At 58.5% G+C, this 13,580-nt stretch overlaps 1 protein-coding gene across 2 annotated transcripts; it reads left to right on the plus strand.

Annotated features, from left to right (window-relative positions):
- The first annotated feature begins 38 nt into the window (after nucleotides 1-38).
- N4BP3 (NEDD4 binding protein 3) lies at nucleotides 39-8,240 on the plus strand. Of its 2 annotated transcripts, none has more exons than XM_081233856.1 (5): nucleotides 39-179; nucleotides 5,191-5,541; nucleotides 6,030-6,545; nucleotides 6,990-7,217; nucleotides 7,342-8,240. In XM_081233856.1, the coding sequence occupies exons 2-5, from the start codon at nucleotides 5,221-5,223 to the stop codon at nucleotides 7,867-7,869; spliced, it is 1,593 nt and encodes a 530-aa protein (XP_081089982.1). In that variant the 5' UTR covers nucleotides 39-179; nucleotides 5,191-5,220; the 3' UTR covers nucleotides 7,870-8,240. The 2 variants fall into 2 exon arrangements, with proteins under 2 accessions (XP_081089982.1, XP_081089983.1); XM_081233857.1 differs by having other exon boundaries at nucleotides 58-179; nucleotides 5,194-5,541.
- The last annotated feature ends 5,340 nt before the right edge of the window (nucleotides 8,241-13,580 follow it).

The raw sequence follows: 13,580 nt of genomic DNA on the forward strand, positions 1-13,580 counted from the left end.
AATTGGCGTCCGTCCCTCGCCAATCCGGCTTTGGCGCCCGCCCGCCCGCGTTTTTCCGGCGCTTGCCGCCTGGCCGCTCCAGCCTGGTTCGCAGTCTCGGCTGGAGCCCGCGCCCTTGAGAGAGGGTTCAAATCCGCGCAAGGGAGCTGCAGCGAGGGGTGCGGAGCGGAGCCGGCATGGTGAGTGGGGCGCGCAGCGGCCTGGGGCCGGACTCGGGGGGTGGGGCCGGCCGCCGAGGTCTAGCTTACCCCGAGACCTTGGCCAAATTGGAGCCCTACGCCGGCCGAGGTTCACGTCTGAGAAGTGAGCGAGGGTGGCAAGGTGCGGTGTGCGCCCAGGTACCCCTTGCTTCCAGATACCGAAGCACCGAGGTGCGGGATCGGGGACCGTCCGCGAGCAGGGACGCTCTGCTGGGAGGGCGGGCTGCAGGTTACGCTGCAAACGCGCTTTCCTTGGGGCAGCTCCTGGGACCCCTGTACCACCGCTGGGGTGGGGCAGGTGCCCTTGGCGCAGGAGTCTGACCTCGGCTTCCCCGCCCCCAGCCTATCCGCTCGGGGCAAGCCTTAGAGAGGAGCCTGGAAGAGACATCCCCTTCCGCCCCTCAGGTAGCTGTAGGACCTCCCGCAGTTCTGGGGGAGCCCTCGCCTCGGGCACAGCCTTCCCCGGGAAAATTCCATGGAGATGCCAACCTCGTCTGCCCCTCCACCTTACCCACGAGACCCCTCTCCTGCCCTCTCCCGCCCCCTCCTGGATACCCGCTTCCTCCCCTACCCCCTACCCTGTACGAGCGGCAGCTGCCAGCCTGCTGCCAGGGGTCCCATGAATCGGGGACGCTCCCAGGTCTTGAGCACCATCCCAGTCTGGCCACAACCATGGGCCAAAGTGAGGGCCCGCCTGGGACCGGGCGGAAATCGGGGACCTGACTGCGTCCAGAAAAAGGACTGGGACCTGTAATCTCCCACCCGACAATCTCCCCGCCTCCACGAGCAGATCGGGGCTCTCCTCGCTTGCACCAGGAGCTCAGCCTGTCCCTCGGCCTCGGTGCTCCCTGCCCCGGTGCTCCCTGCCCGGACTAGGGAGGGAGAGAGGCAGGAGGCTCTCCTGGGCCCGGTGATGGGCCTCCTCCCAGAGCCCTCTTAGGCAGGGCTTCTCTCTCTACCGGCTGGCTGTGTGTGGGTGTGTATGTGTGAGACTGAATGAATGCAGCCAGCCTGCTCCCGCCACCGCCTATAGAGCTAGCAGCTTCCAGGGCTCAGAGTCCAAATGCAGCCGTGCTTCCACTATTTGTTCCTGACCCAGGGGCAAGCAGGGGGGATTCCAGGCTGAGGAGACTGGGATTCAAACCAACTTGGTTGCAGGTGCCCTTGCAAGTGTGGGGAGCTGAGCAGATATAATACACAGCAGTGTGTGCCCATGGAGGGCAGCTGGTAACCCCTGGCTGGGACAGCCTGGAGCAGAAGAGAGGGCCTTGCCTGGGGAGTTGGGATTGCTTGTCGTGTGGGATCTTAGGCAGGTCACCTCTTTCTGGGCCTCAGTTTCCCTAGCTGTAAGATGGGGTAAGGGTAACTACTGTCTTCCCTGCCTCCATGAGGCTGTCGTGGAGATGAGATGATGAAACGAAAGGGCTGATAAAAACTGTACAGTGCCGTGCAACTGTAAGTGACCATATAGTGATACTAAGAATCGCTCCTGCAGCATTTAGACGCTGGACTCTGCCTTTTCACAGGTCGAAGTGGGACTAGGGGATGCCAGCCTCTCCCATTCCCTTCTCGGGCCCCTCTTACTGACTGCCCCCTCTTTTGGAGCTGGGACATTCCAGTCCCATTCCTCAGGGGCAGCTGCAGTCATGCCCCTCAGCAAAGCTGATCCCGCAGCAGGTGGTGGGACCCTCCCCTGGGGCCAGGGCTCAAGAGGGGCTAAAGGCAGCCAAGGCCAGACTGGGAGCTTCCTACCCGAGTACTCTGGGTGCACCCCAGAGGAGATGCACAGTGCCTCCCTGAGTGTCCTCTCTTTTTCTGCTTCATGGCCAGGGTGGTCCCCCAGCCCTGTTCTCCTGTCTCTACCAAGGGTTGGTCCAAAGGAGATGCTCCCAGTGTCCAGGCTGTCTGCGTTTCTGGCTAATCTTGGAGCGGGTGGAGGGGGAGGTGGAAGCAGGAATAAAGGGGCCAACCGGGACCTGTGCAGAATAGGACCTATGTGGCCCAGCCAAAACCTTGCTGGCAGGGCGGTGGGGTGGTGGTGGTGAGGTTCAGCTCTGTGCAGAGCTCTGGGCCCCAGACACGTAATGAGTTCTGGGCGGGGAAGCCCAGGCACTTGGAGGAGGAGGCCCTGTTTTTCGCTCTGGCGGTCCCAGTGAGGCTGCAAGGTACTTGCTGTCTCTCCCTCCCTCCTCCCCGCCCCCCACATCCTCTCCTGCACAGCTGCCCTGGCCTGAGTGGACCAGTCCCTGGGCTTCCAAGCAATGGGAAGGAATGTGTGTGTTGGGGGTGTGGGGGAGGCAGGGGACGTGGATGGACTCCTTTAGGAAAAAGGACTGTCCCCAGACTGAGACCTGGGCAGGGTGGAGCCTCCCAAAAGCCAGGGGCCTTGGCCCTACTTGGGGAGCTAATAATATAGCCAGAGAAGTTATCTAGGAGGGGTGGAGGGTGGAGGGTGGAGGGTGGGGGACTTAGGGAAAGACAAAGGGAAGGGCTGTTTTTGCCCCTCCATCTAGCTCCATAGTTATTTCAAATTGCTCAACTCACTTGTGGAGAAAAGCCGGTCCCATGAGTGTGTGTGTGTGTGTGTGTGCATGCACACACACACACACACACTCCCCTACATCTAGCAGCCTTGGGGCTAGGGAGGACAATATGTATTCGTGTGTTATGTGTGTGTCTGGAAGGTGATCAGTGCTGTGTGGATGACCTTGAGCGTGACTGTGTCTGCTGTTGGATCCTCTCTGTGTCCTCTAACGGAGGAACTTATGTGCCGCTGGTGGCACTGACTGGACTGCCGTATGTGTGTGGTGTATGTGCTGTTTTGGCCCGTGGCTGCCTCTCCCCTGGACCTGAGACCCTTCGTGGGGATTATGGAGTGTCGGTTATTGCTCCCTGAGGTAGGAATTGAGGCTCTGGCGAGCAGAACGTGAGGCACTGTGTGTTTGGGATAAAGTGGGCATATGTGGCATCACTGCCACCGTCCCAGCCACCATGCTCTCACCAGGCGTACAGTTCACAAGCCCTTTCACCTCCCCATCTCTGTGACTGTCACAGTAACCCTATAAGGATGGCAGGGCAGGTAGAGTCTTTACCACTTTGGGGAAGGGTGGGGAAACTGAGGCATGGCGAAGGGAGGTGCCCCATGGAGAGATGGTGTGAGAGTGTGCTGGAGACCAGATTCTCTGCTCTCTACCTCCCCAAGAAGCAGTGACAGGAGTTCAGTGGGCTGTCCGACACAGCGGTGTCTGTTGCTGGGTGGGCTTGTCATGGTGAGGGGGTGTCAGATTGGGGGGCAAGATGCTTCAATTCCAGCTCTTGAGCTGTGGGTGACATCCTGGGTCCCTACTAGACATTTGGCAGTCGTGGTACTAGAATCACAGGCATCCTCACTCTGACCAGCTCTGTGACCTTGGGCAAGCCACCTCACCTTTCGGAGCCCCCAGTGCCCTTACCTAAAAACCCAGATAGTTAACCATGTGCCAGGACTCCGTGAGACCCCTACGCAGGACCATGTCACTGTAGGTGCCCAGCACCTGTCATTCCTTATCTGGATGACTCCCTTAACCCTGTGTGGCTTGTGACACCCCCAGAGGGGTCGAGCTGTCTGGGGGCTGGTAGGGGAGGGTTGGGAAGGTTGCTTTTGCCCGGGGTGAGATTGAGGGCCACAGGGTGTGGGGGCAGGGCCGTGCCCTTCCACCCCCCTCCCTCCTTCCCACTCCCTGTGAGCTTTGTGTTCTACAAACACAAAACCTGGAAATGGTTGAGGAAGATGGAACCTCCTAACCATTGTTTGGAGCGGGAGTCAGTGTCCCGGAAGCATATTGGGTTGCGGGGCAGGGTGGGGGGTGGGTGGACTGGCAGCTGCATTGTGCCTGCTGGGTGTCTGTCTGTGAATGGGAACAGCTGGGTGGGAGGCAGAAAAGGTGGCATTCGTTCATTTAGCGAGTCTTTTCTCAGCACCTACTATGTGCCAGGTGCTGGCCTGGACACAGGGGATCCAGCGGGGCACTAGGGACAGGCCCTGCCCTCCACAGTGTGGTCCCAGCACAGGTGGGAGACCTGGTCACTCGGGAACTTGCTGGCGGCGTTCACGCATCTACCAGCCAAGCTCAGCTTCAGCCAGCCTGTGTTGATCCTGGCTGTAGGCCAAGCCCTGGACTGGGCGTTTCGTCCTCTAATCTTAGCCAGTCCTCCCAGCATCCCTGAGTGATAAGAGTTGTCACGACCATTGTCCAGATGAGGAAGCCAGGGCCCACACACTGATTGGTTCCACACATTGGGTCAGGATATGGGCCCCGCTGCCTGGTGGTGGGCTTTGGAGGGGCAGCATATACAGGGGCTGGCAGGGGCTCCAGCTGCCCTTCCCCCTCACACCACTGCCCCAACATGGACACCTGTTCCGGAACTTGTGGCCATTGTTCCCACCGTCCTCCTTCCCCTCGGGCCCTTCCTGTTTGTATCCCTCCTGCGGTAGTCCCCAACCCCACCCGTGCCAGGTGCTTCCCTTGGGAAAACTCTGACCCTCTGCAGGAAGCGGGGTTGAATGGGGTTTTCCCCCTCCCAAGGGAAGAAGGAATGGAAATTCTGAGGCCACCAGCCCTGGTTCCCTGGTGCCCTCTGCCCACCCACCACATTGGGTGCCTGGCAGGAGAATGAACAAAGTCAGAGTCAGACAGCGATGGAGTCCTCAGCTAGCCCAGTCCTGGGAGGGGCCCCTATCCTGCTGCTTCAGGTCCTGGTCCCCCGTGACCCCAGTCACACACTAGCCCCTCGTCAGAGCTGGAGCACTAGACAGGTGGCCTTGGTGGCCTTGGGACCTCTACTCCTTTCTCTAGGAATCCTGTCTTGGATTCTCTCTGGAACCCACATCTGCCACTCCTGGGTGGGCCAGGTGGGGAGCTGACACAGAGAGCAAGCAGCTGGTTTTAGGGCATCAGGGGAGTTGGGCAGCAAACACCTACCTACTCTGATGGAGCCTCCCGACCCCCAGAAGCAGCCGCCTGTGCCCTGGTGAAACTTCATGGCCACAGCCCCAGGCCCTGCTGGCATTGCCATGGGCAACGTGGGCAGCCTGTTGGAACGGCAGGACTTTTCCCCTGAAGAGCTACGGGCAGCACTCGCAGGGTCTCGGGGCTCCCGCCAGCCTGATGGGCTGTTCCGGAAAGGCTTGGGCCAGCGTGAGCTCTTCAGCTACCTGCACCTCTCCAAGAAGGACAGCAAGACCACCAAGCGGGCCCCTCGGAACGAGCCTGCCGACTATGCCACCCTCTACTACCAGGAACATCCTCGGACTGGTGACTTCAGCAAGACTTCGCTGCCTGAGCGGGGTCGTTTTGACAAGGTGTGCCTCTGCCGTGCCCCTCCCTACTGTAGTAGTGTGGGGATGGGGACTTCCTTGGAGACCCTGATGCTGGGATGGGGTGTGAAAGTCTTTTTTTTAATAACATGCGGAATTTTTTTTAATATATAATTTACTTATTTGGTTGCGCCGGGTCTTAGTTGCGGCAAGTGGGCTCCTTAGTTGCGGCACATGGGCTCCTTAGTTATGGCAGGTGGCCTCCTTAGTTGCAGCATGCATGTGGGATCTAGTTCCCTGACAGGGATTGAACTGGGGCCCCTTGCATCGGAGCGCGGAGTCTTAACCACTGCGCCACCAGGGAAGTCCCATGAAAGTGTTGCTATGGGCTGGCTTGAGACTTGGTCACTGCCTCCTGGCGACATGTCCCCCATGTTCTCAAAGAGGATTCCCAGGGGCTGCGGGAGGGAGCATCGGAGGGCAGAGCAGAGCAGTCAGCCCAGGGTCTCATTCCTGCCCTCTCTTCCTGGCAGTGCCACATTCGCCCATCAGTATTCAAGCCGGCATTGGGCACCGGGAAAGGCTTCCTGTCCATGCAGAGCCTGGCGGCCCACAAGGGTCAGAAGCTGTGGCGCAGCAATGGCAGCCTGCACACGCTGGCCTGCCACCCTCCCCTGAGCCCGGGGCCCCGGGCCAGCCAGGCCCAGGCCCGTGCCCAGCTGCTGCATGCCCTCAGCCTGGATGCGGGTGGCCCCGAGCCCGAGCCCAGTCTGTCCGACTCCTCCAGCGGAGGCAGCTTTGGCCGCAGTCCCAGCACTGGCCCTAGCCCCTTCTGCTCCTCCCTGGGCCATATTAACCACCTCGGGGGCTCCCTGGACCGGGCCTCACGGGGTCCCAAGGAGGCTGTGCTGAGCTGCTTGCCCGAACCACCACCCCCCTACGAGTTCTCCTGCCCCACTGCCGAGGACATGGCGGCCGTGCTGCCCGACACCTGCGAGGAGCTCAAGAGGGGCCTCAGTGATGAGGATGGCACCAACCCCTTCACGCAGGTGAGAGCAGCCCCTGCCTTGGTGCGCTGTTCTGTCCCTTGGCATTAGAGTACAGGGCAGACAGAGGGTCACCAGCCAGCTCTTCCACACGGCTCTGGGCACAAGAGAATAAGGAAGAGAGAGGTGATTTGGCTCCTCTCCCCAAGCCCCATGTGGTGGGGATGTCATGACATTGGTGGTCCTTGCTGGGAGTTGGGTGGGAGGGAGACTCCCTGGGAGGGCCATGTGTTGAGGACACTGCACCTCTGGAGGACATCGTGGGTTAGGGCACATGTGTGGCCAGAGCATTGGACCCTGGACCCTGTGGTGTTGAGGCACAGGACGTTAGAAGCAGCTGGAGTGTTGGATCTGTGGGCCAGCCATGGGAGTGTAGGCAGCCGGTGTCCGGGGGGCAGGGCCGTGTGTGGATATTGGGGCATGGTGGGTGCCTCTTCCTCTTGGCAGGTGCTGGAGGAGCGCCAGCGGCTGTGGCTGTCTGAGCTGAAGCGCCTGTACGTGGAGCAGTTGCACGAGGTGACCCAGAAGGCCGAGCGTAGTGAGCGCAACCTCCAGCTACAGCTGTTCATGGCCCAGCAGGAGCAGCGGCGCCTACGCAAGGAGCTGCGGGCACAGCAGGGCCTGGGCGCAGAGGCCGATCCCAGTGCCCGATCAGAGGAAGAAGCCCGCTGGGAGGTGAGAGACTAGGCATTCAGAAACTCCTGCCCTCGTTACTGTCGTCCCATCCTCTAGCTGCCTTCCAGCTGGTCCCCCCTTACCCTGCTTTGCTTGGCTCTTGCCCATCCCTGTCCCCCTTCAGGTGCGCCAGAAGACAGCAGAGATTAGCCTCCTGAAGCAGCAGCTGCGGGAGGCCCAGGCTGAGCTGGCACAGAAGCTTGCTGAGATCTTCAGCCTGAAGACGCAACTTCGGGGCAGCCGGGTGCACGCCCAGGCCCAGGACGCAGAGCTGGCCCAGCTGCGAGAGGCTGTGCGGAGCCTGCAGGAGCAGGCCCCTCGAGAGGAGGCCCCAGGCAGCTGTGAGACCGATGACTGCAAGAGCAGGGGGCTGCTGGGGGAGGCAGGAGGCAGTGAGGCCGGAGATGGTGCCGAGCAGCTGCGGGCTGAGCTGCTGCAGGAGCGGCTCCGGGGCCAGGAGCAGGCACTGCGCTTTGAGCAGGAGCGGCGGATATGGCAGGAGGAGAAGGAGCGGGTGCTGCGCTACCAGCGGGAGATCCAGGGGGGCTACATGGACATGTACCACCGCAACCAGGCGCTGGAACAGGAGCTGCGGGCGCTGCGGGAGCCCCTCGCGCCCTGGAGCCCTCGGCTTGAGTCCTCCAAGATCTGAGGCCAGCGGAGTGAGCTAACAGCAGAAGCACTGTCAGAAGATGGCTTGGACGAGCCCACCCTGAGACGGCCAGCTCCTTCCTTACATTGGTCTAGGGCAGAATCTGCTGTGACCAGCCGAAGATGGAGAGGCTCGCTGAGAGGAGGGATCCAGTGGGGCTGTGGGCTGGATGGATGCCAGCAGCAGGAGCCAGGGCAAGGCCCTACTGGCTGAGGAATACCCAGGCAGAGCCCAGCCCTGCTCCCTGAAGTAGGCGTGGCCCAGGAAAGGAGGTTTGGGAGTGAAGAGCCCTGTGATGCAAAAGGGCCAGCGTGAGGGAGGGAGGCTGGGGTGGGAACATTGGCCTCCCCAGAATAAAATCACATTTTCTACGAGGAGGCACCAGGTACTGATGTTGGGCGTGTCCCTGACCTGAGTCCAGAGGATCATGGATGGTCAGGGTTAGGGCTGTTGTCCCAGGCTGTAGCTCCACCGTGTTCATGGTCAGTGGGGAGGGTATGCCTTGTGCCTCTGTGTGCAGCTGCTGGACATGAACGTTGGGGACTGGAGGAATCCTTGCCCTGGCACCACAGAGTTCCTTAGCTGCCATGTGGGATGAAATTCCTTTCTTTAGCATCAGTGGGACTTTTCAGAAGGCAAGTCAGCCAAGGTATTGCTATAACATGGAACGACGTCCTCTTTTTGGAAAGTCTGGGCCCCAGGTTCCCAGGCCCAGCTGGATGCAGGGCCGGCCTAAGACAGCTTCTGCTGGAGAACCTGCTGGAGGGGCCCTGCCCCTCCCAGAACATACCTCCCACCTTTCTCTCTGGCTTGTGCACCCCTCCCTCCGTTGGGATGAGGGCCCTGGGAAGGTGCGGGAGATGAGGCAGAGAAAGCTTGGTAAAGGGCCAGAACCACAGCCCTTTCCCACAGAACCACAGAACGACAGGGAATGTGGACATTTCCCTGTAGGCATGGGGGGCCATGGGGTATTCTTAAGCAGGAGTGAGATATCTGATTTGTATTCTGGAAAGTTCTTTCCTGGGAGGAAGCACCCCCATCCCTGGCCCTGCATTAAGCTTCCTGACCCTTGCTCTTAGCCAAGGCTGGTCCTTGGCCCCTAAAACCCACTCCCATCCTTGCGCTCTCAGACATCTGGCTTCCCCTCTGGCCCCTTGCCCCCTCCTGGGTGGGTGATCTGGAGCACAGAACCAGTCTGGCTGTGCAAGAGGCCTCTCCCTAGCCCTTGCTCTGAAGTTTGATGTCCTTACAGATGCATCCATATAACTGCTGCCATGCATGGAGCACTTCCTGCCTGCCTGGTGCTGTGTTAGGCTGTCAGGGCGTGGGGGGGTCAGGGGTGAATTAGATGTGCTTCCTGCCACAGGGGAGCCAGCACACAGACGTCTCCCTCCCAGGCCTTGTCATGGTGGGGCAGTGGCCACCTCTGAGATCTCTGCAGAGACCCCCAGTTTGTTCCCTATGGCTGTGATCAGCTCCTTCCCTGGCCACGCCTGGCAGCCCCCTCAGGCCCCAACAGGTGGGTGCTGGTGGTGGAGTGGAGTCGCTGTGCAGGGGTTTGGATGCAGCTGTGGAGTGTGAGCCAGTGTGCCCCACCTTTTTAGGGCAGAGAGCAGGGTGTGTGTTGTCTGCCGTGAGGGTGGTGTGTTTATGTCTGTGTGAGTGTCAGGTGTGTATAGTAGAGATGTGCTGTGGGTGGTGGGTGTGTCTAAGGGGGTGTGTTTGGGGTTCCTGGGTTGGAGGCCTGGAGGGCTGCTTCCTGGCCCCTCCCTCTGTTGCATTCTTTCCCACCAGTCTCAGCCCGTTTTAGCTTGGCTGGAGCCTGTGGCCAGGGCAGACCTCTGGGCCTAGCTGAGACCCATCTGGGCTCACCCCTGAGCCCAGGTCCTCTGCCTGGGGAGGGAAAGCAGGGACACGGGTTAGGCTGGCCTGTCCATGACAGGCCTTAATACCCATTTCACACACCCCTTCTAATCGAGGTTTCGGGGTCAATGGTTCCTCCAAAGGGCCTTCCAGAGCTCAGTGCTAGCCTGAAGCCTGAGTCACCCCCAGGGCCTGGAGCTGGTCAGGCTGGGTGCCCATGTGCCCCACGGTGGCTGGGGTCCACCTTTTGGTGTCCCAGCTCTGCAGAACAGCTCCCCACCCAGCAATTAGGGAGCTGGGCTGGCCAGTATAGCCAGCGGGGAGTGGGCGGGTGGTACCAAAACTTGGCAACTGTGCCAGAAACCAAAGCCAAGCCCAGGTGTAGGGGGAGGGCACGAGAGAGCCGAAGCTGGGGTGGCTCAGAGGGAACCAGATGCCTGTGAGCTCATCCCTGCTGGGAAAACCAGTTCCCTGTCCCCAAGCCGGCTGGGTGGCTCTGGGGCCAGCCGATCACAGGTGTCACTGTAGTGGCTACTGCTTGCGGCAGCCCCTCTGTCCTGCCCCTGGTGGATCCCTCAGCTCCCCAGCTGTCCTCAGACCCCCTCCCCCGGCAGACTAGGCCCAAGAGCTAATTCTCTCCAGACTGAGACTAGCTCCCTACACTGGGCTCCCTGCTCTTGGTCCCTCTTGTTCTCAGCTCAGATAGCTTCACACCCTCCAGTGGCTCCCTGGGCCCCTTAACCTGTCACTTGAGGCCTCTGACAGTCTCCCTCCAGGGTCACTGGTAGTGGTGCCCCTCCTGATGCCAGCAGCCCTCTGGGCCCTCATTCTCCAGACGCCCCCTCACGGTGCTCAGATCTTGCCTCCTTAGGAAAGCCTTCCCTGCGTGGACACCTTGCCTAGGCAACTCCTCACTCCCTATGCCCGCAGCCCCTCCGTCTCTCCACCAGCTTTTTCTGTGCTGTTGGAATTGTCAGTTTGCCTCTGTTTCCACTGGGCTGTGGGCATGGTTGGGGCAGGGCAGGCTCTTCTGTTTTCATCCCCAGAGCCTGCTCTGGTTCCAGCCCAGCAGGCACTGGGGGGCTTTGGAGTCAAGAGAGACCACACCCCTCCCCTGACTAGCATATGGATTCAAGCTGGTGGGGCCGGGGGAAGATGGCAAAGGCTCCAGCTCCGAGCGTTCATTCACCTTTTGTGCCACCTGGTCTGAACCAGGTCTGTGCCAAGCACTGCCATTCACTGCACAGTGATGTACTGAGTGCCTCCCTCGGGGAGGAAGCCAAGGTGGTCAAAGCCTCTGCCCCCATGGCCCTTCCCGGAGGGTGGGGGAGAGAGACAACACACACACAGGTCCACAGTAGTGACTGGCCCAGAAGAGTGCAAACATACAGAGGTAGGGACAACAGAGGCACCTCCACAGTGGTGAGCAAGTCAGCAGATCACGGGGAAGGCAGAGGGAGCCCGTCTGGGGGATTGAGAGTAAATTTCTTTCAGACTGGGGGAGCTGCAGGTATTAGGGAAACTTTTTCCGAAGAGGGTGCAGGTGACAATTCAGATTGCGTAACCACCACCCTAGTAGGTGGGGGCTTTAGCCCTCTGTATTGGATTTAGGAAAGAAAAAGAACGTGCTGTCTCTTGAAACAAAAACAAAAGTGGAATAGGTCATGAGAGGTGAAGTTTGAGTGCCATGGAGTTCAGAGGAGAGCTGGCTCACTTATCACTCCACGTCATAGGGGGGCAGGGGGACGGATGTTGACCAAACTTTGGTCAGCCACTTCCGAGCTTTCTTTTTGACCGTGCCTTCCTGTGTCCTTCCTTGTGCAGTCCAGTTCTAGCGAGAATCCTGCTAAGTTAGGTTGGACAGAGTTCTCCCATCCTCCATATTTGATCACCTTCCATATCCAATCTGGTTCCTCAGCCTCCACCATCTCCCAGGTTATGTCTGGTCACTCTGGCCTGCCTTCATTGAGAATCCTCTGAGGTTGTTTAGCCAGTTCACCCTGCACCTTGAGGTTTCCTCTTAGTAATTTTCCATCTGCTGACCTCCACCCTGCTCCTTGGCTACGAATTCAACATTTCCTGGTTATATTTGGAGTTGAGGCCACTCTCTGGCCCCTACCACAAAACCCCATTCCAGTAGCCCCCCTTGAATAAAGTCTTCCTTACCATTCCTTAACACGTGTCATGAGTAGTTTTTTTCTTTAACAGGTAATCTTCTCAGAGGAGGGGAAGTTGGAGGGTATTTCCTCTGGAGTAGGGTGAGAGGAAGGCATTTCAGGATGGGCCTGGATTTGGTCACGGGGAAGCGTGGGGCAGGTCTATGGGAGGGTCTTGTCTGGAAAGGGGTGAAAGGAGGCAAGCTGGACAGCCTGGCAAGCTGGCACAGAAGGACTTCACCTCCTGTGACTGTGGGTGGGTCCCTCAGGCAGCCAAGGGGAAGGGCCAGAACCAGGACCGGCTTTGTGTGTGTGTGACCTGTGTAGTCACCAAGGGCCCCACACTCAGAAGGGCCTTAGACTTGGTGCAATGCTCTGCTGTCATCATCTGGAAGTTAATGATGTTTGAACAAGGGGCCTCGCATTTTCATTTTGCTCTGGGGCCTGCAAATGACATAGCTGCTCCTGGCCTGAACCAAAGCTTTGCAAGCAGTGGCAGGGGTAGGGAGAAACAGGAGACTGATTGGGAGCCACCTGGAGGGTGGAAGGAAGAGCAGGGCCTGAGTGGGCAACTTGAACTGATGTTGAGCCCTGGTGCTCCCAGGTTCTGCAGAAGGCAGGTGGTGGCTGCACTACCCACCGTTGCCCTCCATCCCCCCAGCTATCGGGGGGGTTCATCTTTTCCTAGCCTGGCCTTCCTGGACACACTCTGGGAGGTAAGGAAGGCTGTTTTTCAGGAGAGCACTCCAGGGCTTGTCCTCTCTATCAAGAACCTTCCTTCCTTCCTTCCTTCCTTCCTTCCTTCTTTGTTATCTCGTATGCTCTTTATGTACTGGCCTCCCTGCCCCCTGCCACGTTTAAGGTATAATTTACATACAGGAAAATTCACTGCTTTGATAGTACAGAGAATTGTACAACCAGCCCTACAGAATAGCCAAGATACAGAATCGTTCCATCATCCCCCCCAAATCCCCGTGTACCTCTGTAGTCATCCACTCTACCCCACCCTCAGGCAACCAGTGATCTGCTTTCTCAATAACCTTGTGTTTGTTTTTCTTTTTTGCCCTTTTTGTGGGCAGTGTTTAATCCCACCACGTATTAGAACATATTACAAAGTAGTGAGTAAAACAATGACATTCGTATAAAAATAAAACTATACCTCAGTGGGAAGAATGAAGAGCAAGAAATAGATTTCATTTTGTAGAAAAATCTTTTTTTTTTTTTTTTTTTTTTTGCGGTACGCGGGCCTCTCACTGCCGTGGCCTCTCCCGTTGCAGAGCACAGGCTCCGGATGCGCAGGCTCAGCAGCCATGGCTCACGGGCCCAGCCGCTCCGCGGCATGTGGGATCTTCGCGGACCGGGGCATGAACCCGTGTCCCCTGCATCGGCAGGCGGACTCCCAACCACTGCGCCACCAGGGAAGCCCGAAAAATCTTAATATTATGGTAACGGGCTTCCAAACGAGAGGGTAAGGATGATTATTTTTGAAGCAGTTCTGGGATAACTGGACAAAAATATGGGAAAAAATAAGTCATATTTTGCACCACCCCCTGCAAAATAAAATGGACATGCATTGGGAATTAAAATTTAAAAGTCAAATCCTAGGAAACTAGCGAAAGATTAAAAGACTGTTACTGAGTTAGTGGAGAAGAGTCAAGTTTTTCTGCTTTGAAGCAGCCGCCCTCCAACAAA

Source organism: Mesoplodon bidens, assembly GCF_964165515.1.
Source record: "Mesoplodon bidens genome assembly, chromosome: 4".
Lineage (NCBI taxonomy): Eukaryota > Metazoa > Chordata > Mammalia > Artiodactyla > Ziphiidae > Mesoplodon > Mesoplodon bidens.

What these genes read in the sequence shown, in the direction of transcription:
- N4BP3 (XM_081233856.1), top strand. Translation starts at nt 5,221, where the DNA reads ATGGCCACAGCCCCAGGCCCTGCTGGCATTGCCATGGGCAACGTGGGC. An exon ending in AGCGGGGTCGTTTTGACAAG is followed by an intron (nt 5,542 to 6,029) that starts GTGTGCCTCTGC and finishes TCTTCCTGGCAG; the next exon opens with TGCCACATTCGCCCATCAGT. An exon ending in GCACCAACCCCTTCACGCAG is followed by an intron (nt 6,546 to 6,989) that starts GTGAGAGCAGCC and finishes TCCTCTTGGCAG; the next exon opens with GTGCTGGAGGAGCGCCAGCG.